Here is a 25603-nt window from a genome sequence, read left to right on the forward strand (position 1 = left end):
TATTTTTTGACCACTTCTTGTTTCTCGAGCAATTTTGAAGTCAGAGGCTTGAAAATCTTCTAAAAATGCCTCGAAAGGCCTCTCGTCTTATGTACTTAGAATACTTTTTTTGTTAGTCTTATTTCGATTGCTTTTAGCTATTCTTAGTCCAGGTGCTAAGAACCCTCAAAAACACCTCGAAAAGGCCTTCAGTCTTGTGGACTTAGAATAATTTTTTTACTATTCTTCTATCTTTCCAGCAGTTTTGAAGGAAATTAAGGGTATGACAAAAATCTCTAAGATACCTTGAAATGTAGTCTTTTTAATAAAATCGCTTCTTGAGTTCACATATTTTTCAATAAAGGGCGAGACTCCATATGAAACTTCTCGAAATGTTATTTCTTCCACTAAGGTTTTATAACTTAGAAATTTTTTCTTACCATAAATATGTATATAACATTTTATGTCGTAGAAAGTTGAGAAAGTTAAAAAAAAAAAAAAAAAGAAAGAAAGAAAAACTGCGTGTATGTACATGCGTGCTTTTCTGTTTGTAAGAGCCATGCAACTGTATTTTATTTTTGTGGGTGAAAAAAAGCCATGCAGTGCACTTTTATTAATTAAAGGTGTTAATCGCAGAGTAGAATTGCTGACAAACGTAGAGAGTGCATCGTGAATTCCGTTTGTTGTGTTGGGAAAATGAGTGTGTAAAGTGTGCATCTGTGATTGATGGACTCTAAGTGCTTTCATTCGAATACAAATACAATCGCTCAATCGTCTTCCCCTCAAACCTTTTCTCTCCCCAACCCGATCCCTCAATGGCCTCAAGGTCCCTATTTTTGTCTTTTGCTTTTCCAAAATTCTTATGACAGGAATCTGCATTTTGCTTCTTTTGTTACTGGGTCACAATGGTTCATGTAAAGTTTTTATTTTTTATCCTTTATGCAAATAACCCTTGTCTCTATTCCTATGCAGACCTTTCTGGATTATAAATATCATTTATGCACCCCTTTCCCGTGTCAAGTTCCGGTTTCACTGGCTGTCGCATGTTTGTTGAAGCTTTATTTCTAGTTAAAAATGCAGTGCATTCAGTAACTATTCTGTAATAGATTACTTACAAATTCTGACATCAAATCTAAATTGTTTTAGGAATTTAACATTGGTAATGATCTTGAAACTAAATTTTACCATGATAGATCGGTGCGGTATCTTATCCAAGAATGTTGTACTTCTATAATATTGCAGTCCCAATGCCACATAGAAACTTTTCTTTAACTGACATTTAAAGTCAGATTAAAAAAAATTGAGAAAAGAAAATTAACGCACCTTTCTAAAGTCTAAACTAATCTATTTTGTATATGTCATTACAGGACAAGGTTTTGCTTCTGGCCTTGTAAATCTTGGTGAAATAGAAGTTTTAAAGGTGACTAGGTTTGAGCTAATCTGGAGCAGCAGTTCTAAACTAGACACAAAAAATGCTGTTACATTCTATAAGCCAGTGGGAGTACCGGATAGTTTCCATATCCTTGGGCACTATTGTCAACCCAATGACAAGCCTTTACACGGTTTTATACTTGTGGCAAGGGAAGTGGAAACTTGCTTGCCTGAAACTGCTGATATTCGCAACCAGGATAAGTTACCTCCTCTGAAGAATCCTCTTGATTTTAAGTTAATTTGGAATCAAAATGCAGGAAATCAGGAAATGTCAAGTGCATACTTTTGGCTACCTGTGCCTCCTGAAGGTTACATGGCCATTGGCTATTTGGTTACTAACAAACCTGACAAGCCTGAGTTGGATGAAATATGCTGTGTTCGAATTGACCTCACTGATAAATATCAACCTTACCGCTTAATACTTGCTGCAGGTTCTAGAAGTCCAGAGTTTTCATTTCAGGTGTGGAGCTTGAGACCTTGTGACCGTGGCATGTTAGGGAAAGGAGTTTCTGGTTGGACTTTTTTCTGCAGTAGTGACTGGAGAATGGGAGAAGAGTTGCCCGTTGCATGCTTGAAGAACCTGAATCCAGTGTTACCAGCGATGCCAAATTTGGAACAAATACATGCACTTATTAAGCATTATGGCCCCACTATTTTCTTTCATCCTGAGGAAATTTACTTGCCATCTTCTGTTGATTGGTTTTTCAACAATGGAGCCTTGTTGTACAAAAAGGGTGTGTCTACAGGAGAGGGAATTGATGCAGCTGGCTCAAATCTACCAGAAGGGGGAACAAATGATGGGCAGTTTTGGATAGACTTGCCAAGTGATGATCAAAGGGATTTGCTCAAACATGGGGACTTGAAAAGTGCAAGGCTTTATGTTCATGTGAAGCCAGCTCTTGGTGGAACTTTTACAGACATTGCAATGTGGGTTTTTTGTCCTTTCAATGGACCAGCCACTCTGAAAATTGGAATTAAGAATATTCATTTGAGCAAGATTGGAGAGCATGTTGGTGACTGGGAGCATTTTACGCTTCGTATATGCAACTTCAGTGGAGAACTCTATAGTATATACTTCTCACAGCACAGTGGTGGTGAATGGGTGGATTCCGGTGACTTAGACTATATTGAGGGCAATAAAGCTATTGTTTACTCATCAAAAAATGGACATGCAAGTTACCCTCATCCTGGGACCTATATTCAAGGCTCTCCAAAACTTGGGATTGGCATTAGGAATGATGCTGCTAGCAGTAATTTGTACGTGGATTCTAGTATTCACTATGAGGTTGTTGCAGCTGAGTATCTAGAAAATGCAGTCATTGAGCCTCATTGGTTGCAGTTTATGAGAGAATGGGGTCCCAAAATTGTTTATGATTCAAAAACTGAGCTTTATAAGATAATCAATGCTCTTCCACGCATCATTCGATATTCAGTGAGAAACTTGTTTGACAAGTTTCCCGGGGAACTGTATGGTGAGGAAGGTCCCACAGGGCCAAAAGAGAAAAATAATTGGATAAATGATGAAAGATGGTGATTTTATGTTACTGTTCATATGTCAAATGTTGGTGATTGCAAATTGTAGACTGTAATGTAATGTATTTTTGTACGTACACACCCACACACCAGAGAGAGAGATATGTAATTGCCAAATTTATCATGCAGTTTCCATGAAAAATTAATAATTGTTGAACGGAATCCTGTCAAAGAATCATATGCATGTAACTCTTGAAATATAACAAGGCCCTGCGCAGTTTAATCGGTAAATTTCATATTTAAATTTTTAATATTGTTTCTCTATATTTTCTTTTCGTTTTTTCTTGTTTCATTTTCTTTCCTATACTAAATCGACCTCATGATTTTGATCTTTCCTCAGTACTAGAAAGCTTTATACTATCCAGTTTATTTGAAATTTGTAACCCTTCCTAGGTGTCGTTTAGGTATTTACCTTTCAGCTTGAATAGTTTGGTTTTCTTTCAGTTTTGTTTTTTAACGAGAATTTGTAGTACAAAGAAGGTCCAAGAGTTGCTATAAAATAAGAGGGGTTAATTAAATTTTAGATCCCTAAAAAAATTATTAATTTTTTATTTACTTCCCTATTTTTTATTTTTTTCAAACAAGTCCTTCATAAAATATTTTGTTTGATAAATGCCCCCCCCCCCTTTTTTTATCTAATTCCTTTAAATATCATAAATTTTTTCATTTGATCCCTCTAATCCTCATTAAATATCATGAATTTTTTGCTTGTACACTATAAAATAAGAGACAACATGATAAATTAAATAGAAAAAATAAATAAACTATTTTGTAACAGAAAACATTTTGACAGATTCAGTTGGAAAAAAATTAAAGATAAAAGATCAAATAAAAAAATTACAATTTATTTAGAGATAAAAAATTAATTAAGCAAAACAAGAAAGATGCGTCAAACATGATAAAATTTAAACACAATTTAATTAGTCTTTAAACATATTATATTTAGCATTTTGGGTATCGACTCGGACACTAAAAGTAAAGTTACTAACTGTACGAAATTCAATCCATTACCATTCCGACTCCTTTGCAGAAATCCATTTGATAATTTCAAAATATACAACAATGCGGCTCAAGTTTAGTTAAAAGCAATTGCAATAACGATTTTCTGATGTTCAATAGATGACTGGATTATAACCAAAAGTAAAGTACGTATTGCAACCACCCAATTTAATTGAATCATAAGAAAATGTAGCCGAAAAGAAAATCAAGACAAGCTCCCAATGTATTTATCAGAATCATTACTTTTATGAATCATCACAGGCACAGGCACAGCCACAGCCATAGAGAAATACTACAAAGTGAGGTGAAGGTAATGAGGCAGAATGAACAAGTGAAGAAGTGAAGAGATGCGGAATCCATGACCTTGTATCCGGTACACGTGCACAAAATAAGGGATATAAATATTGCAAAAGAATTTTAGTTTATCATTCGTCATGCACAAACTTCTATAATTGGAGTAAGTCATATCTTAAGCACCCTCAAAGGCGAAGCAACTTATACTTATCAGCTTCAGATGTAACCCAAAAAATTTGATTAACAATCAGATCATCGTCGAACTGGCCACACTACCCATTCATCCATCGCCAATTACCTCTGCAGTGGAGAATACACATAATGTAATGAGATGATAAACAGGAAGGCAGATTATGATTGAAATAAGATGATAGTTCAAACCTTGAAATTAGAAGGATGAAGTTCCTAGTCCTATTGAAGAGTATCCAGCAGCTTTTCTCTCCTTTAGAGTTGAGGACAACCAGTCCAAGCCCTCGTAAAGGCCATCTCCCCGAAGAGCACAAGTGCCTTGTATGTGCCATTTTCTATTCTTGAGATCAAAGAGACCTAATCCTTCACATACTTCCCTAGGCGACATTGCTCCTTTCTGGAAAAGAATAGGAAAAGATTCACTATTATAACTAGACTTGAGAATAAGGCAACGCTCTATTATTTGTTTTGGAGGAGAGTAGTTTGTTCAAAAAGAATGGTTTGCTAAGGTTACAGGATATTGATATTTGATAATCATATAAAGTGCATGTTACTTTCGAAAGACAGAGAAGCTCCATTTCACGAAACAGCATATATTGGGAATGAAAACTTTTCAGTCAGATTTTTGGGGCAGATAGCATGCAGAATTCAAGTGGTATACATGTAAGAATAACGTGTAATAAAAAAAATTACAAATCCCACCAAAAAAGTGAGAAACCAAAAATAAAAATTTTTCACTGGTATACAACTTTATGGTCAAGCAGAATGATGTACAAACAAGAAGAAAATAAAAAATAATAAAAAAATGTTAACCAGAAAATACAAAAGATTTCTGTTCAAGCACACATACTGTGGTTCAGTTTTTTCCTTAAGTGCTTTGAATTTGAAAATTTTCAAGATATTATTATACTAATCTCCCTTGAGATTTGCTAACATTGCTCTGAGGTTGCAATAGTATGTCTTTTCCTTTCCAACTTAGACTACAGAAACAAAAGTTATAAATAAAGGAAAAATCAATTATAGATACAAACGTAAAATCAAAATTGAACGTTACCAAAATGAGATGAGATATTATGGTTGTGTGGTACTAGCTGTTGAGCCAACTACATAATAGGAATTATGTGACGAGTGATTTATAAAATTTAGTTAATTAGTTTGGACATGTAAATTCTAATAAGCTTTGGGAAATATGCATTGAAAAATTGTTTGCATGAGCATGCCCTCCATAGAAGGTGTTTTATAAATAAACAATAACTTTTTAATATCATTCAGTTGTGTTGATTGATTGGACCTATGATAGGAACAAGTTTCTCTCAGCAAATGCTTTTACTCTTTTCTGTGGGTATAAATTTACCTAACTTTCCCAAGTAGGTTCATATTTCTCATATGGTCCAACCAACATATCAGCTAATCACAATGGTAAATAAGAATTTCTGTGCACACACATAGTCTGTTTCAGTTGGATGTGCCATGCATCATCTAATAATTTTTACATAAAAAAATAGTGAAGCCTTGATGAATTGAATTTTCATATATATTTCCCTTCGTATTTGGTATATTAACCACCTCTTGTGCATAAGTGAATTGATTTGGACAAGTTTTATCTTGGTTAGGCCTTAATTCAATTATTTCAGCATAGGGTATATTCTGACACTATTTAGTATGAGTTATAAATTGGGCTATAGACCTCCTTATAATGTGATTCTTGTTTAAAGCTAAGATATCGACCTACAACTCTAATTAAGAAATCAGAGACTGAATCCTAACATATAGAGCAAGAATTGGGCTTAAACTAAAAGAGAAAGGAGGCAAATGCGGATCCTAATCAGGGTGTAGTGTTTTGGTCATATCTTGGTCTATTCCAGTAGCATTGAAAGCTAACATCCATGTCTTCAATTCATATTCAGATCACATAGCCAAATGAGCGCAAATTTTGGGTCAAAATAAAGGAGCAAGTTACGAATTTGTTCTAGGAGATTATGTAGTTACCATTTAAGATATCTTTCCTTAGATTATGGTATCTTTCAAATTTCAAACTTGGTGCAATCTTGTTTTCAAATTTTTGATAAAATTACTTATCATTATGATTAAGATTTTTGTTATCCTCTATTTTTTTGAATCTATTAAAAGGAGAGAGGGAGAACGTAGACAGATTTAGATTCAATTTGAATTTTCCTTCTTTTCTTTTTGCTCTTCTTTGCTATTCAAAAAACTTTGAATTTTTGTGCTCTTCCATAGTTGGAAGAGCAGCTTTCATAATCTCATTCAAGGATTAAGGAAGCACAACATTTTTTAAAATCGATTCTCGTTGTTTGTTCTCAATTTGGGTTTTCTCTTCTTCTCTCTAATCTATTTAATTTCATGAATTATAGGTATTTTCTAATTCCAATTGAGAAGTGATTGGTTCATTATTATTCGTTTGAAGTGTGAGTCAATTTTAAAAAATTGGAGTTAATTAAGTGGTGCAAAAATTTAATGCGTTTTGATTGAATTCTAGATGTTTCTGGATTTTAATTTTGTGTTAATCAAATGCATGAAAGTTTTTGTGTGATCACTTGGTTTGGATTGAGATTTCATTCAAATTCAGGTTTTAATATCTCAAATTAGAATATTATCAATTTTTGGATTCAATGATTGAGTATTGTTGTTTATCTTTTGATTTTTGAATTAAGTGTTCAATTAATTGATTATCTCCTCTCATTTTAGATTTTGTTAAATTCTCCCATTCTAAACTCTAATTTGATAAATTGCTTTGATGATCCTAGAAAGATGACTTTGGTTGCTTGCCTCGTGCTATAGTAATTAGGTTTTTATTATTTTGACCCACATACGGCCGTGGATTAAGCCTATAACTTTTAAAGTCCTACATCATCTATATATGTGGCTAAATAAGAGTTTATAAAGGCTAAAATAATTCTCACCTTACTAGTTAACTTTTGGGGTTGAATTAAGCTTAAATCCCAAATTCAAAATGGTAACAAAGCTTATTTTAAATCTTGTATTGGGCCACACTTGATTGAAAAATAAAATAAAATTTGATCCCACAAATTTTTCCGGTGCAATTAACTTAGCTCTGTGGATTTCCTAGTGCAACTTACCTAGTCTCACAGCCTATTGGCAGTGGAAAAGAATCCAAACCTTCTAACTAATTTCCAATTATTTTAACTATTTCAACAATTTTGGTAATATAAAACTTACCTACATTGTTGGTATTTGTATATGCATTAATTATAGCACACTCTTCTAAGTTTTGTAGTATATTCAGCAAACAATGTTAATCAATTCACATGCTTTAGCTCTGATTTCATCTTACTCGTGAAGATAACCATAAATGTCAGGTTGTTCAGCCCAAAAATCACAGATCAAGAAGTAATGAAGACATACCAGGTCTTGTTTGTTGGCAAACACCAATATGACACTGTGAAGCATAAATGGATCATTTATGATTGTCTGCAAATAATCCATAGATCTATTCAAAGTGTGCTTGGAATAACATTGGGTGTGTGTGTGAGAGAGTGTTTTGATTTTATCACCTGAAATTCCTGCTTTGCTTTCCCTAACCTCTCACGGTCCAGACTATCCACAACATATATCTGCATAAATGTGCACATATGTATTAACCTGACAAATATGGACCTGTATCCTGTTTTTTCAGTCCTATGGGATAGATGAATAATTGTAAAAAAGTTCACAAAAAAAATTGCACAAATTGTGGTTTCAATAAGATAGAGCATATAAAATCATGGAAACTAATTCTTACCAAACCATCAGTGTTGTTAAAATAGTGCCTCCAAAGTGCCCTTAGTTTCTCTTGCCCTCCAACATCCCAAACTGTGAAAACAACATTCTTATACTGAACCTTCTCCACATTGAAACCTACAAAAAAGTACAAATTTATAAGCCTCAAACAAACATCTAATCAATTCACACATACGAACTGCTTATAGATATTTGCGGATTTGCCCTACCAATCAAGAGGGGAAAATATCTTTTTCAACACACAAGAAATCAAGTTTCACTAAACCCTTCTCTATTAAAAATTGGTTTTTATTACTTCACACAGTCATGAGAAAACAAAACACTCCATAACTTACAAGCATAATCAAATGGACACAAAAATAAACAAAAAATAAAGTAGATAACTGACAAGCATAAGCTTAACATTCCTTACGACAGAAATAACTTATCTAGCTTATACCAGGAAATCTATATATATACCCACCAATTGTAGGAACAGTAGATAAAACTTCTCCAATGTGGAGCTTATACAGTATAGTTGTTTTGCCAGCAGCATCAAGACCAAGCATCACAACCTAAACCAGACAAACGGGAACAAAAAAAAGTGAGTCTCTGATTAAGAATTGATTATTAGACCAAGAAACACAAGTATTGATGATTAAGAATTGCGTAACCTTTCATTATTAATCATGATGATAACTGATTGCAAGCTACAAACAGAGAAAAATAAAATTTATTATAAAAGAAACAAATAAATGGAGAAAGAAGAGACCCGCATCTCGGTATTGCCGAAGAAGGTATCGAAGAGCTTCCGAAAAGCTTGACCCATGCCTCCGTCTATGAGATCAAATAGATTTGAAATTGCAAAAACACATTAAGAAATATGAACCTTCCAATTGGAATGGAAAGGGAAGGGATTCAATGGCGTTGCCTTCCCCCTACGTTGCGTTGGAATTTGGATTTGCAACAACAATTTCACCACACCTTAATAATAATACAAATAAAAATAAGAATCTCACCTTTTCATTTTTTTTTTAATTTTATAACTTTATTTAAAAAAAAAATCGCATATATCAACAGTAAAGCATTAATGTTCAGTGTTGAAAAAATCTCAGGAATATATTCTTCTCTATCCAAGAATGCACTCCTTGGCTAAATAATCATTTGCATGGTCAATATATCTTCCATTAAAAAAAAATGTATACGCAAGCATCATTTATCTACTCCTTTCTTCATTATTAACGCTTTCCATCCCCCGTAATTCTATAACTATTAACCCATTATAATCACTGCATTACAACGGAGTACGGACTTCACTTGGAAGAGGTCCTAAACTCCTAGTTATTTTGTTTTTAAATCAAGCAAAGAAAAACATGCATTCACATTTAGATTAGTTAATAAATTAATAATGATTTTTATTAGATAAAACAAAAAACTATTCCTTATTCACTTTAGAAGCAAACTCAACATTACTTAACTACTAACATAACATCCTCATAAATGTTGACGAAATTTTAAAATTGATTTAGAGGCAATTTAAAATATTATTTCTATCCAATAACTTGAATTTAGCATCCCATTCTCGACGGACATACGTAAAATGAACATTATGAACACGTTATTTTTAAAAACACATTAAGTGAACATTATGAACATTAATAATGTTCACGAATAATTATTATGCATGTTTTAAAATCGAGTAAAAATTATTTTAATAAAATTAATTTTACACTATTAAATATATTTAAAACATACACCTAAATTGATCTGAATTACATTTTTTTAGAACAAATAATTTTCATTAAAATGCACAAAAGTAATTTTTATAACTTCAAAAATCAAGTCTTTGCGAGAATTATAGAGTGAAATATGCACACTCCAGATGAGACTTAAAATTTTAAAAAAAGTTCAAGGAGACCAATGCATACAATATATAAAACCCACTGTTGACTCGTGATCTTAAATTTTACTACTCACGATCTCTTTCCCAAACACACCGAATCTTTTCTCAAATCCCATTTCTAGCCTTGATACAATAAAAAGCCATGGGTAACTCACGGTAAGCATTAAATATAAACCTTTGTCATCAAGTAGTTTGATTAATTAGGTTATTTTTTGTTGCTTTCAACGTGTAAAAAAATCTGCCAGAAAGTTGAAACTCGATAGGCAACAGAAGAATAAAATGATAAGTCTTCCCTCTATTTGGAGGAATTGGGGACATACTATATAACACACTAATTAATGAAACCATATATTAAGTGCACTCATGGTACATCAATATCCCTAAAAATTAATTGGTGAAGGGAAAAAATACAAAATATAAAACCACAAGGGTTTTCTGCACAAACCGCCCGAAGTTAGGAGGTCACACCTAAGGAGTCATCAATTCTCGGAACGAGTCTTTCATCCTGCCATTCTATATAAAGATGCCTTCATGAATCCCTTACAAATGAGACAATATTATCATCCCAATTAGTAATTGAATAATCTACACTCACCCAATGGACAAGGCAGTATCCCTGGCCAGCCAAAACTCTGAAAACAGGAACTTTGCCAAACCAGTCCCAACATAAAATATCGGGAACAGGGGAAAATTAAACTTGGAGGAAAGAGCTGCATCTCTTCTCAAAGTATCTGGCAATTGATTGAATCAAAGAGCCTGTGAAACAAGTTAAAATGCCCACGGTGTTACTATTAACTCCCATGTTGTTTAGCCTAACTATGAGTCCACCATTTCGTCTTGCAACTCGCTCGGGGCAATTAGCCCTGGAATAGATAGCATTCTCTGTCGTTCTCTCTCTCTCTGAGCTGCAGCCTCTTCGGCATAGAGATCTTTGTTATCCTGCAGAAGAGAGGGCAATTGACAAACCTCAGATATGTACTGAATTATGGGCAAAAATATAATCGAAGTGTCAACATTATACATTGTGTGAAAGAAACAAATTACAACATAAAGCAAACCAAAAACATTAACAACTTTACCAATAAGATAAGCAAAATGCTAACTGACAATCATTACAAGAACCAACTTAAATATTAAGATGGAGTGCAACAATATACGTAGTGTAGCAATAGTACATAGTTCAGTACCTGAGCTGAAAATTCTTTTGACTGTACAAGAAAATCGCGTATGTGAGTTTTAAATGTGGAGAGATCATTTGTGGACTCGAATAGTCCATTGACAAATTGGGTAACCTGCAATTTTTTTTAAAATTCGTCATTTGTTCCGGCAAGGGAGGGGCATCAAATATTTATTTGTCTCTCTCCAATTACCTCTGCTGTTGTCATGTTGGGAAATGAAGTGCTTAGAAGTTTTATGGTAAACTCCCGTACAAACACTGCATTATTCGAGTATGAATATGGACTTGTAGCAACATCCCAAAGAGGTTCAGTTAGGACACCAGTTTCAAGCTGAAAAAAGTGAAATTCACCAATTTTGACATTTGCTACGAGCTAGTAAAACAAATAAAAGAAATAAAAGATGATTATGGCACTGTACCAGGCAGAACAAATGTTGAAGTACCAAGACATGTAATTTGAACCCAGGCTTATGAAAAGTGTCAGTCAAGACTGCAAATATCTCTTGTTCAATTGTCAAAAAGTATGTCCGATAAAATTGATTACAAAACTCTGAGCCCTGTTATAAAGACATATTCAGCCAACAAAAATATAAAACAAAGGCATACACTAGCACAATAAGAATCAGAACATGAAGATTAATTTTGTTGTGGATGGAAAAATAAAGTTTATTATAGAGAAAACATGGAAAATGCAACTCACATGAGAGGTAAGAATCCCTCCTAAACAAGAAAACTTACACAAAATAAATAAAGAAAATTAAATAAGCAAAAAGAACCTCAGGAGGTTAGAAAGGAGTGATAAAATAATATACAAAGGCCACACCTGAAACTTCTTCAGCATTTCCAACAGGAGGTTCAGCCCAGTTTCAGCAATATTCCTTTCTGTGTGCCGAAAAGCCCATATGATTGAATCCATAACAAGCTTCAGTTGCTGGCAGAGATCACAAATATGAGATGCAGACTATAGAGAGTACAAAATTTGGCAATGCAGTCATAGCCAGCCAACAACAGATATACCCAAATACACTGTTTGACATGTCACTGATATATTGTGAACAAACAGAGCAAGAAACAGTACCTGACTTGACAAGCAGATTAATGCAGGAAAACAATGAGTAGCTATCGCGCGGAGAAGAGAGAAGAACTTGAGCCGATGCTCTGGGTAATCTTCAAAATTTTTTGTAATCATCTGTAAAATAGTTAAAAAGGAAACAATAATTCAGTTTACACTTCATGTGCAGATACCCAATAATTATTTGTCATCGGTGTTGTTAAAATTACAACTTAAGTTGTGCATCATTAGCACGACTTTTAAATTATGCATCTCAAAACAAATACCTAGTCTTTTCACATTAAATCAGGTAAACTTTAAGCATCAAAAGACGCCATATGTTCTATTGAGAATCATGTCTATAAACAAACGACTGACCTATAAATCCTTCTAAATAGTTTCACATATAGTCTTTTGATCATCATCTACCACAATTAAGTCACTCTCCACCTAATCTAGACTCTTTATCAGGCCTTTTAGAAGTATTTACATGTCCAAATCACCGAAGGCAAGATTCTACATTTTTATACAATAAGTGCAACTCCAACTTTCTCAATCTTCTGCACAATCGCATATAACTATTACAGTAAATTCACATGTTAACTAACAAAAACACACTGTTGATCTAAAAATAACCAGGTGATATTCAGTTGCAAAAGTAAAAATATTTAAAATAAAAGAGAACAATGGGCAGCAAAAGCTGGACGTTAAACATAGGGTCCTCCATGATAGATTAATAATAACCAGCTGAATATCCCTACACAATTACCTCTAGTGTGCACTGAAAAATAGCTTCAAATATGCGAGGTACATCTTCAATCATTGCAGCTTTATATCTGGAAGAGAGAGAGAATCGAATGACACATGCTGTTTGTCATTGAAATAGCAAAGAAATCATCAATAATAAAGGGAACATGAAGAAAAAGGCAGAAGCCTACTTGTTTACAATTGTGGCAAAAAGTGACAAAACTTCTGATTCCCTTGCATCAGGAACATTCCTAGCATAATCTCCAAGAACAGGATCCATCATTGGTGGCACAAATTGTTTTCCAATATGTGGTTGATCTTCTGCCTTATCCAAGAATGTCTCAATCAGCTTAAGTGTCTCCTTCTTAACCGAACTGCATCAAAATGAACATGTATAGAAATAGAGAACTGACTAGTAATCTCATTTGTACAAAACCAATACATCTTCAATTAATCTTACCGTAGAAGTTTCACATAGGATGTCCTAGATGCAAAAGGTCCCCCTTCTGCAATACTTTTTGAAATAAGTTCACTGTACATTCTGTTGCAGAAAGAAAAAAATGCAATTTAGCATTTATAATCAAATCAAACTACTTATGGCTCTATATCAATTTTGTTATTAGTGTTCCACATAAAAACTAAACAGTTAATAGAACATACCTGTACACATTCAACATGTCCAAAAAGATCAATGAGATTTGGGGCAGGAAATATGTCCCTAAAGAAGATGCAACACTTGTATTCGTCTGCAATTAGGAAGGGTTCAAATCACAACCTTAACAAGGTTACAACGTTAAGTAACACTAACTAAAAAGAAAAAGTCAAAGGACCTGGGATCTGTTACAAACGTAATAATTACACATCAAAACATAGCAGAAACCTAAAAAGGGGCAAGGTTGTGAATGTATTCACAACCTGTTGCTAATATTGTCAGTCATAAGGTATGGTACCAGAGCTGTATGATAATTGTCAAACTTCCAATGAAAAATAAAAGACAAAAAGCACGAAAAAAAAAAAATCTATTTTGTTAATTACTAATAAGTATTAAGTAAGAACGTATCCCTAAAAACAATCACTGGACAAGACAAACAACGATGAGAAATTTAGTCTCCTACTGAATGTTCACTGAATCAACATGCCATAAAAAAAAAAAGAAACTTCAGAATTCAAATGGCCTACTAATAGCATAAAGATGGTAAATTATAAAGAATATACAGCAGAATGACTCCAAAATTATATAAATGATCATAAAACTATACCTGCAATATATTAAGCACAGTCCTGATTACATCTTGATCCTTCAAAAAATCAACATTTTGATGTGCCTTCCCAATAATTTCCAGCCATTTCTGCAGGAAAAAGGGGGAAAAAATCACAGGCATTATAATGTTTGGTTTTAAAAAAATGCATGGATTCATGCATATAGGATAAGGGAGAATCAGAAAATAATGACTTATTAAATGAAGAACCTGATTCGGCAGCTCCATCAACCGCTGAAGATATTCATCTCTCTTCTGCCCATCAGACTCTGCTTGAATCATGTGACCAACCTACAATACAAGGTAACTTAAATATGTGCAAACACAAGTACAAAATAGAACAAATAAAAAAGTATAACCAATAAACTTAAGATAAAAAATATCTAAAACTCATACAGATTCATAGAAGGAGTGTATCTGATGGGGTTCAAGATCTGCAATGGTGATTGGAAGACCTGATAGAAGTTCAGACACAAATGGCTCATTTTCCCCAACCTGAAATACAATTATTGTGATTTGTAAGACACAACATGATCACTTTTCTCAGAGTCAGGAAGATGGAAAACAGAATTTATAGCCCTTATTACCTGGGTGATAACGAATTTACGCTTGCACTTCTGGACTATTTTCAGAAATGTGTCACAGGCCATGTCCTGAAATACATGAAATATGATGAATATAGTTAATATCGATAGTTCCATGTAGCACCCAACCCAAAGCTATAGCACACAGATGGATGCCCACTACTCAAAATTTTTTTACACAAATTACATAATTTATACTACGATTTTTCTAAAATGTGATCACGATAAAAACCAACATATTTTAAGTTTTCAGTGAAAATCATAGGATATCACAAGATCAAGCATTGATAACATTAAATATTACATTTTTTCATAAAACTTACTATAGAAAAACCATTTATGCTACACACACACACACATATATATAATTCATGACATATTAATAATTAACAATAAAAATTCATGTCTAAAGCAAAACAAACAAGTTTGCAAATTTGGGCCTTTGGAAGACATGACTCAAAAACACTGAGAACAAAAAAATTAGAAACAAGAGAGAACTCAGACAAAATAAGAAAACATGAATAGAAAGTCAGTAGCCAGTAAAAAACACAGAGAAGGAAGTCTGCAGAGTGTATGGGTTCACCATAATACACCAGGTCATGGCAAAAAACTCACCGGAGAGCAACGGGTTGAAGAGTCACACAGTAACAGAGGATCAAAGGGAAAGAGAGCATAAAAATGAGATGAGGCACTAAGGGTTTTCTGACTCTTCTCCTGAATACTTTTGAAACCTTTTTTATTTTAAGCCGAATAAAATGACGTATCTTGTCAAAATTACTATATGTTTTTAAAAAAATTAGTTACAATGCCCTTTGGAATGAGAAGTCATAGAAAGCAAATGCTTCAGGATATTAGAAACACTTAAGAAATATATAGCACACACGGTTAAAAAGAAAAAATGGACTTTATAGAACTCAATTGAATCAGCTGATAAAAGTTCTGCTACAAATATAGGCATGCAGAAATGAATAGAAATCTTCAAAAGTAAAAAATTAACCTGAACTCCTGGATGTGTTTCATGCATAAACTCAAACAACTTGTTCACAACAGTTTTAAGAAATTTCCAATGAGCTCTTAAAAACCGTGGATACTGTCCAACAACATACCTGCCAACAGAAAGTTACATATATATTAAAGAAATGCAAATATTAAACAAGTAAAATGGCACATGTAAACAACTCTTACATGATATTACTGGCAATAACAGCTTTGTTATCCTTTCCCTTTGTGATTTCACATAGGTTTAGTAAATCACGAATGACCATAACCAAAAACCTGTTTTCCTGTCAAAAAATCCAAGGGGTTTAAACATAAATAGGCAGAAAAATACTAAAACTAACAAAAGAATGCCTTGAGAGAAACACAGAGATGGTTGAATCAAATCAGCCAAGAAAGCAATGTTATACATGCATCAGTCACAGAAAAGGCAAAACAAACCAATATGGAGTCATGTATGAAAGAGACAGACAAATGCATGCACAAACACGCAGATTAACAATTTATGAAATAGTTAAGATTCCGTACAATGTCAACATTTACAGATGGTAGCTAACAATTACAATACTTGATTACATTCAAGGTAGTCCTCAATCTGGTTGATATAAAACTGACAAAGTTAATATGCATGTCTTTAAAATCTACATAAAAAAATTAACAAAACCAACAGGCTGCCACAATTACGGAAACACCTCAATAGATTAAGATAACTGATCATATTCTTAATTTTGAAATTGACCCATGCATATTGGAAAATAATGTCAACTAAGCCAGATCATGAAGTACACAGTACCTGTTCTTCCATCATGGAACCAGATATAGACCCTATTGCCCAGCAGAGTGTATTCAAATTGTTCCATGTCCAATCCTCACCGCTCAGTTGTTTACTTAACTTCCTCAGCATCTGCATATTACACAATGAAGAGACAACTGAATAAAGGTGTCATATATCTATACAAGTACAAAAATACTCATAAATAGGTAGTCTTTACAACATATCACTCTAAAACAAAATATATTTATACAATATGACATATATAGGTTATTCTATTTGACTTCAGAACATTATTATTATATTTCAAGAAAATAGATATCCCATTTGATGAATAAAAATCAACTCATTTTTTAAACAATATAAACTTCCCTAAAATAACAATTACTACAGATAAAAAGGAAACTAAAGAATATGATTGTCTTTCCCAGCAAAACAACAGAAGGACCAGTTATTCCTGATTCATACCTGCTTTTCAGTATCATCATGGTCAAGATGGGATAAGTAAATAAGAGTCTCCCTCATAATCTGTATAATGAACATAGATGATTGTGAGTCTCAATTTTATCAACTATCAATATTATGAACAAGCAATCTATCAAAACACAATATACAAAGGTAAAAAAGCTGAGGCAGATTTTCTTATTCTATATAAATATGAATAACAACACATGAACAAGAACGTTACATGACTATTTCTTTGTAATAAGCTAAATCAAACACGCATTTAGACACAACTATGGCAGAAATCAGATGTCAGCTTATACCTTATACTGAACAAGAACATCATTGTCCTTCAAGGTTTCACGGACAATGTTCCCATTTTCATCTTCAACTATGAGAACCTCTTCAGGCTTAGCCATTCGACAAATCATAAGCATTCTCAACTTTGACATGGGACCAGCATAAAGTTGCCGGCGCTGAAGAAGCTGTGAGCCATGCCCATCAACCATACCAGGGAGCATTGCTGGTACCTGCTTATTTCATTGAAAAAAATAACATCAGTAACACTTATGGGCAGTAACAATTTTTAGAAAAAATTAATACATCAGAAACACACACGAGATAGATGAAAATATTATATATGAAACACACCATTCAAACATCGTTTATTCTAAAACAATGATTTTCAGTTAACTTAATTATTTTTTACTCATTTAATTAATTACTTTAACAACCCTGTATCTTCTCTCAATCTAATAACAAATATGCTAATAAGTTAAAAGTTTCTTTATTAAAAGTGAGGATAGAAGGGACAATACACAAAACTGAAATATTTATATTAATTAATATAAGAATATACAAAAAATTCCTAGTACCTATTTAGTAACCGTCAACAAAATAATGACATGTGTAGGTCTCAATATGAATATTATGATACCATGTCTTAATTTCTTAGACAAAAGACAAGTTTTTTATAGCAAGGAAAAAGAGAAAATTCAATTTTTTATTTTAACAATCAAAGAGTAGCAACTTTAGGAATATAGCACCTGCAGTCCCATCAAGTTCGCAGTAGCTGCAGGATTATCCACACTTCGGTGAGGTTCAAACAGCTCCGAAACCAAGGAATTCCAGTAGTCCAAACAAACCTGTTATTTTCACAAACCAGGTACATTATGAACTGGAGTATTCAGAACAGGAGGTAGTCGCACACAAACTTATGCAGAATATACATGCAGGCTAACAGACAATTGCTGGGAGTGAGACTGCAGAAGACATCCATTAGGCAAATACAACATTAAACACACAAGCTTGAGCATTCATAATCATAACAGAAGAAATGTGCACACATGGAAGAAACATATTCCAATATCAGCATACCTTAAAAACCTCTGTATCATCCACATATGAAATGTTGATAAGATATTCAAGGCCCATCAGCAAAGCTGATATATTCTCTTGAGTGGATTCCAGGGTGCGAATATGAACCTGAATAAATAGAGATGGGTACCAGAATACTGTTAATAGGGAGCAGAACATTCAAAAACAACACAACAAATTATGTCAAAGAAAAATGAGAAGAGGAAGAGGAGCTGCAATTAAAGCATAAAGGTTTTTCAATATCATAATTCAAGACCAATAAAGGTGGATCTATTCTTAAATATGCAACAAGTATGATATGGAATCATATAGTCTACAATGCAGCTTAAAGATGCCAGCCTCAGCAGATGACATTCTTTCACAGCTTAATCATGCTGTTTAATGATTATATATTACCAAAATAAAATTATAAATGAACATTAAAGTGAAAAAAGAACCTTGCCTTGTAAAATGAAGTGAAGAACAATGCCAGATTCTGTATAAATGCCTAAACAGAGACAAAAAAAGGGGGTCAGGCAAATACTTCACAAGTACTTAAGCAAATTCGGGATCTTGTTTCAGCAAAACTCACTTGTTCCTCACTTGAGCCCTGTGCATATGCCTCAGGTATATTTGTAGTTGGTGGAAGAATGCTCTACATTAAACACAACATTATCCCAAAGTCAAGAACAGAAATTAAATGATATACTTAATAGAATCAAATAAATAAGAATGCAGCATATGTTACAAGAGAGGAGACCAGTCCAAACACACCTGCAGTTGGACCATGAATATTGTATACATCTTTACATACTGCACATCATAATAGTTCCCAAATTGAAGGGCTGCCACCTGCAAACATATAAAGTGAATACTGATGCTGGAAATTTCAAGTAAAAACAAGAGGAGATAAAGGATGGAAAATACCTCAGTTAAACATTGCAATGTTAGGTTGCGATATGCTGGAACTGGGAAAAACTTAAGGAGTGTCTCAAGCTGTCAGGTACACAAAAATTAAAAGATTTCAGCTTCTGAAATCCAAATTCCTCCACAACAATATCATTGAAGCCAAAAACTACACCTACCAAAGGTGATTCAAATATATAACCCAAGGGAATCCATGATAAAAAGGCATGCAGAGTAGATAGAGTTGCACGCACGAGCTCAGTCCTTTGGGATGCTGATAACACACATAAGCATAACTCATGTATGAGTTGAAACTCACTGCAAATAACCAACAATAATTCTTAGCAGTTATTAGACATCATATATCAAATAAATGAGGAAAACTCACATCCAATTACATTAGACATGACCACATGATGAAAACTGATTGATAACTGTGGAGTATTTTTACGTATTTAAATTTAAGGGTAATAATAACTGTTATATTGGCAGTTTAGGTTAGAAGTTATGAGAAGTTATGTCCTATTAAATGAGGAGTGCTAGCAACACATATAATACCTTTTCTGAACACACTCTTAATTATTGGCTAAAATTTATTAGGAACTACAAAAGTATGTGAGAATCATCAAATTAGCTGTGGGACTCATTTTCTGTGAGTATGTTAGAAAGAATGTATTAAAAAACGTGTTATTAGCATTTCTCTTATTAAATTTATGTGTAGTATGGTGTAGTGTTAGCCCAAAAAGGAGAAATATTAAGGTAAATTCACAATGAAGAAGCTTCTACTAAAACCATTTGAAGTTTACAACCAATTATTTAACTATGCCAGCATGTGGCTATTAAACACTTGGCAGTAAATTACTTAGACTAGAAAATATTTCTATCAAGAATTTCCTTCTTAAATTTTTAAAAATAATTTCAGTTCCAAAATAGACAAGCCATTACCAATCAACAGCTAATAGCATGTTTGTCTTAACATTACCAACAGAGAAATACGATTCCCAAGTCAATTTTCTGAAAGCAAAAAATAGTATTTAAGTCCCCTCAAACACCGCTTCAACTCATGAAGACAGTTAGCTAATCAGACCATATGTTTCTGTTCGGTTTATTGCCAAAACCAGTTTTACCAACTGCCCACATTCCAATGCAAAATTTGTACTGAGTTTAATTTGAGGACACATCACAATCAAGCTCAACAATTCACAATCAGTTCTATAAAACAGACACTAAAGCATTTTACATCAATCACCCCAACTTATCCTTCCAGCTGATAAAAGCAGTTATCATCTCCTTCGAGTCTTTGAATCAATAAAACACAAAAGTGAACCAGAAATTATACAACATCACAGAAAATGTTTTCAAAAAGGTAACCTCATAAATCTATTACTGTAAAACCAATAATTAAAACTAAATCATCCAGACACCCAACTTAAAAGAAAGAAAAATGAAATGCCAACCATGAGAAGATGTATAGATATTGGCCATCAATAGTTACCTGTTCAATGATTGCTTAAGTTCTTTTATCTTCTGCTGAGTCATCTCTCCTCTTGAAAAATCAAAAACCTCTTCGCTCAAAAGCTGAACAGACATTTTTCAGGTTAGTCATCAACATAAGGAACAAAATCTATGGGAAAGTAGGATAAACTTACTTTCAATATAGCCATACAATTCTCACATATTGTTTCACTAGTTTTAGCTGCTGCAACAAGGTCAGGAATAAAGCTTCGCCATCTTGCTGGCCATTCATGCTTCAAAATCTGCATACATCATGAAGCAAAAATCTACAAGCTCAATAATAAAATTTTATGAAACTGTAGAAAAATTCTTTTTCATCTTGAAGCTTGACTTTGAGAATAAAAGGAATTCAAATCAATTTGTAAGCATAAGGTACCCTCAAAAGATTGGGAGGAGAAAAAAAAGATAGTATATTTCTAAGCAGCATGAGTTTATATCTATATGGAAATAATGTCATAAAAATATATGTAACGAACACTGGGTTATAAGACTAATCAGAATTATCAGTCAAAGTAACTTACGGCACTGCAATTTTTACCTGAACTAATATAATATTGAGTTTGTTGACATACAACCTTTCTGATCGAAAAGAGGCATCATTGCTCGAAAGCTATGCAAGAAAAGCCAGCAATGAGATTAATAACACAGAAAAACTTAGTATTCACAAAAGAAGTTCAAAGTAAGTCAGAGCAGCTCAAATTTCTGCTTTCTCTAAATGTAGCTTGTACCTGTACAATAACATCAGAGATGAAATTTTTCATTCCATCACGCTGCTCTACAGGTAATGCATTCCATCTATATTTAATTACGCCTTCTAGAACCTGAACGTACAAGAGTAAATAAATAAATAAAATATGTATGTGTATATATATATGTGGGTGTGTGTATACATTAAAAAGGCAGAGAAAATATCATTCTCATAACAAATGGAAAACTTGTTTGATGCCTAAGAAGCATTGCTTCTAAAGTCTTCAATCAAATAAACAGTTGGAAGAAGTGGTCAAAACTAAACAATCCATTTAACACAAACATGAAAATATAAAACACAAGAAGCAAATGGGTAAATAAACCTCTCCCACAAAGTAAAATGAAAAAATTATTTTGGTCATAACCATGCATGTGAAGATTACAGCAAGTATAGGCAATAAATTCTAGGCCTCTGATGGCAAATTTTCCCACAAACATGATGCACAACACACGTGATTAACCTAGCACACATATATAGATCCATATAACATATCAGCAAAACCTTTTACAGGCTAGAATAAATCCCAATAAAGAGATTCTGAAGTTTTTGCAACAACAGTGCCGATTACAATTTGCATTGGCTATACATTTATAATAGAAACCCAAACCCACATCTTTTGTTCCAGATGTAGGCTAAGGAATACCCTAAGTATCCGACAAAAAAAGTTTTGCATTATAGCAGAAACACGTATCGTTTTGTCCGAGACCATAAATTTCTTAATCCATTGTTTATTGTTCACAAAAATAACTAGTCACCTTGCATAACAGAAACACTGAAACAAATCGTAAAACAAACCAACCTGCAAGGCAAAGAACTTGGTATTGAGATTTTGAGTGTTCTGCAAGATATGCATGACTTGAAGCCACATGTCAGGATTATTTTGCAAGTCGCGCAGAATCTGATCGGCAGCATTTCTCTGCATCATTAAATTATACAAAGTTCGTCGTTCAGGCGGCAAAAACACAAAAGTGCAAAATGAGCGTAAACAGTAGCACATTCTCTAAAGTGAAATAAGTTCGATGTTCCAGTATTATAATCAATCGCACTTCCAAAAAGAAACAAGAGAACTAAATAGTTTCAAGTTTAAACCCAAACAAATGAAATAATTGATAATTTCATCAGCAAGAGGAGAATTCGTGTAGAAAGACGTGGCAGAGTACGTGAAGTGTAACTAAAGCGAGGAGAAGTGTTCAATTCAATTGAGTAATAAAGCCATTAAGTGCAAGTGTGAAGAGTTCGGAATAGCAGAGAGAATGAGGGAGAGAGAGAGAGTGACCTCTTCCTTAGATCCGGTGCCATAGAAGGCAGCGACGGTGGCGTCGAGCAAGGGCACATCAATCGGCTGACTCAAATCTCTGAGCTTCTCGGCGGCCATGGAATGAGAGTGACAAAACCCTAGACTCAGTAGTGTACGGCCCACAGCAAGCAAAACCCTAGAGAGCGCGAGAGAGAGACTTCAGGGAGAGAGAAGAACGGCCTTAGACTTTTTATTTTTATTATTCAAATTATTAAAATAAATAGATATATATAGAGAGAGGGTGAAAAAGACAGCTTGAATTTGAAGCAGAGTTCGAAAGAGGGGAAAAGAGGCGCACGTAAGGGTGTACCGATTTGATTTGATGCTACTCTGCTCTGTCACTCTGAAACGTTCAAATTTGTTGGTCCACTTTATTTTAACTGCTAATGAAAAAAAAAACATACAATTCAAAATATTAAATTAATTAAAATTAATTACTAATTCTATACCATAACTTCACCTGATTTTAATTTGATTTTTATCATTCAAGTATTGATCTCTTTTTTAATTTATTTGTTTTTAATTCTAAAATTTATTTTCTTTCAGGTATTTTTATTAAAATTTAAGTTTAAATTAAATTTGTAACATTTTATTTTATGGTTTTGTTAAATGCATATTTAAGAGGCTTCAGTGATGTCAAACTTCAAGCAAGGTAACGTCTAATAAAAATTATTGGAAATAAAATACGGAAATAAATTTGTAAGATGATTTATTTATCATATTCTATTCCAAAAAAAAGGTATCAAAATCACAAACGATGTTCTTCTCACGTGATCATATGTTCAATAGGTGTATCATAGTTTTTTCTTGAACAATATTTTAATATTTTGTTGTTAATAGGTTTTAATTTGATGCTAATTTTTTTAATGTTTGTTCAAATGTTGCAATTTAATAAGTTATGTTTTATTATCTAATCTTTCGGTTTTGTTAAATGCATAATTAAGAGGCTGCAGTGATGTAAAACTTCATGATAAAGTCTTACAAAAATTATTGAAACAAAATACGAATATAAAATTGTCAAATGATTTATTTATTATATTCAATTAATTAAACAATTGTATCAAAATCACAAATGATATTATTTTCTTAGTGACCATTTGGGACTTTTTCACCATAATATTACAAAAAAAAATTTAAATACTAGAATAGGCAATTTATTTATGAGATTAGACTCATTTTTTTGCCTATCTAGAAACCGAATTCTGAGATAGTTTTGGTTTTTTTTTATATTAAAATATAAATATTATTATTTTAATTATATTTATATATTTATATAGTTTTATTTTGTTAAAATAAATATTTATAATATGTTATTTTAATAAATATTTTTATATTATTTTAATAAAATAAGTTTTATTATTTGAATTATGTTTAAATTTTAATTAAATTTATTTGACATATTTAAGATAATAAATAATATTTTTAGAAAACAATAATAATTAAATTTTTAAAAATTAATTAAAATAATTAAATAATAAGTAAATTATTTTAGTTAATGTTTAAAAATTATTTAAAATATTTAAATAATAAGTATATTATTTTAGATAATAATGTTAATACTTAAATTATTTATAGTTAAAAATACTAAATATATTTTTTAAAATTAAAAAATATATATTAAATATTATTTTGTTTATTTATTTATTTATTTAAATATGTAATTTTGACTTAATATTTATAAATATTAGTATGATAAAATGATATTTTGAATAAAAATTTTATTTTAATTAAATTATTTTTTTAAAAGTGTCATTATTTAATATTATAATTTTATAATTTTGAATAAATTTTATTTGAGAATAAAAAATTTATTTTTAAAAAGTAAATAAAATATTAAATTATACGTAAATTATTTATAATTGAGACAAATATTTTAAAATTAACATTTTCATATTATTATTAAGGTAACATTGATGAAAATAAAGTGCATTAATAAAGATATAACAAATTTATAACAACATTAATAATTAACTATCTCCGTAATGGTAGTCAGTTCCACAACGAGGGCGACGTCTTTGACGTTGTGGGTTTCGTCGTTATGGTTGTTGTTTTAGGATTTCAGGATGAACCTGTGGAGGATTTGGATCATCATGAAGGTCTAATTATTGGAATGCATTTGATGAATTATCATGTTCATTATCAAAATTCGGTTGGTAAAAAGACTGCATGTAAGTTTGTGCTAAAGATGGAGTTGTAAAATCAACTCCAAATAAGTTTGTAAAAAAATTATCTAATGTTGTTGCAAACGAATGTCTTGTGTTAATTATGTTTGCTTTTGGTGTAATGTTCAGAGGAATTGATGTAGTCTCGTGGTATGATGGTGTGGAAGTCGTACCCATTTAAAATGTGTTGGTAGTCCTTAGTTGTTGGTCGCTCCTCCTTGGATCTTGTAGTAGTGGTGGCATAGATAGAAAATAGATAAAATTGGCAATGTACCATTCCATGTATTCTTATATGTGACACAATGGGCCTTGCATTAGATGACCCGTTATTGTTAGCTTACGTCTGTTGTTTCATATCTCGATCCATTGAGCATGTTTTGTAATCCAGTTTTCATCCTGTCTTTCTCTCATGTCAATTTTGTGGAGGTCATTCAAATTATTAGGTGGAGAAGGGACTTCTTGGATTAGATGAAACTGTAATTTGACTATATCTGTTTGGTGTCATTCAACAATTGCAAAACAA

The 25603-nt window shown here is 32.5% G+C and overlaps 3 protein-coding genes across 9 annotated transcripts; 1 reads left to right on the forward strand and 2 right to left on the reverse strand.

The window, feature by feature from the left end:
* The first annotated feature begins 532 nt into the window (after positions 1–532).
* LOC113865723 lies at positions 533–3169 on the forward strand. The gene is made up of 2 exons (XM_027500448.1): positions 533–805; positions 1347–3169. The coding sequence occupies exons 1-2, from the start codon at positions 706–708 to the stop codon at positions 2942–2944; spliced, it is 1698 nt and encodes a 565-aa protein (XP_027356249.1). The 5' UTR covers positions 533–705; the 3' UTR covers positions 2945–3169.
* An 859-nt stretch (positions 3170–4028) lies between these two features.
* On the reverse strand, positions 4029–9307 carry LOC113864321 (ADP-ribosylation factor-like). Of its 4 annotated transcripts, XM_027497914.1 has the most exons (8): positions 9053–9304; positions 8838–8873; positions 8648–8738; positions 8186–8301; positions 7959–8018; positions 7810–7875; positions 4618–4822; positions 4101–4536 (listed from the first exon to the last, which is right to left on the reverse strand). In XM_027497914.1, exons 3-7 carry the CDS (start codon positions 8730–8732, stop codon positions 4625–4627), a joined length of 525 nt encoding a protein of 174 aa, XP_027353715.1. In that variant the 5' UTR covers positions 8733–8738; positions 8838–8873; positions 9053–9304; the 3' UTR covers positions 4101–4536; positions 4618–4624. The 4 variants fall into 4 exon arrangements, 3 of the variants coding, with proteins under 3 accessions (XP_027353716.1, XP_027353715.1, XP_027353714.1); XR_003504822.1 differs by lacking the exon at positions 8838–8873 and having other exon boundaries at positions 4029–4536; positions 7810–7843; positions 8936–9306; XM_027497913.1 differs by lacking the exon at positions 8838–8873 and having other exon boundaries at positions 4103–4536; positions 8936–9304.
* Positions 9308–10317: 1010 nt separating this feature from the next.
* Positions 10318–23250, reverse strand: LOC113865067 (protein EXPORTIN 1A). 4 transcript variants are annotated; one of them, XR_003504961.1, is made up of 33 exons: positions 22898–23119; positions 22421–22537; positions 21602–21694; positions 21412–21483; positions 21008–21115; positions 20854–20936; positions 19538–19676; positions 19380–19448; positions 19227–19304; positions 19045–19107; positions 18916–18960; positions 18474–18581; positions 18143–18241; positions 17420–17626; positions 17121–17180; positions 16674–16784; positions 16070–16167; positions 15882–15990; positions 14888–14953; positions 14697–14795; positions 14511–14591; positions 14301–14390; positions 13702–13787; positions 13502–13582; positions 13233–13415; positions 13064–13130; positions 12322–12432; positions 12067–12174; positions 11663–11800; positions 11437–11574; positions 11254–11358; positions 10662–11005; positions 10370–10579 (listed from the first exon to the last, which is right to left on the reverse strand). XR_003504961.1 is itself a non-coding variant. In XM_027499423.1 (32 exons), the coding sequence occupies exons 1-32, from the start codon at positions 22994–22996 to the stop codon at positions 10883–10885; spliced, it is 3234 nt and encodes a 1077-aa protein (XP_027355224.1). In that variant the 5' UTR covers positions 22997–23250; the 3' UTR covers positions 10318–10882. The 4 variants fall into 4 exon arrangements, 3 of the variants coding, with proteins under 3 accessions (XP_027355224.1, XP_027355223.1, XP_027355225.1); XM_027499423.1 differs by having other exon boundaries at positions 10318–11005; positions 22898–23250; XM_027499422.1 differs by adding an exon at positions 23217–23244 and having other exon boundaries at positions 10394–11005; positions 14301–14591; positions 22898–23054.
* Between the last annotated feature and the right edge of the window lie 2353 nt (positions 23251–25603).

The sequence above is a fragment of the Abrus precatorius genome, unplaced genomic scaffold, assembly GCF_003935025.1.
Source record: "Abrus precatorius isolate BTA unplaced genomic scaffold, Abrus_2018 Scaffold4, whole genome shotgun sequence".
Classification (NCBI taxonomy): domain Eukaryota; kingdom Viridiplantae; phylum Streptophyta; class Magnoliopsida; order Fabales; family Fabaceae; genus Abrus; species Abrus precatorius.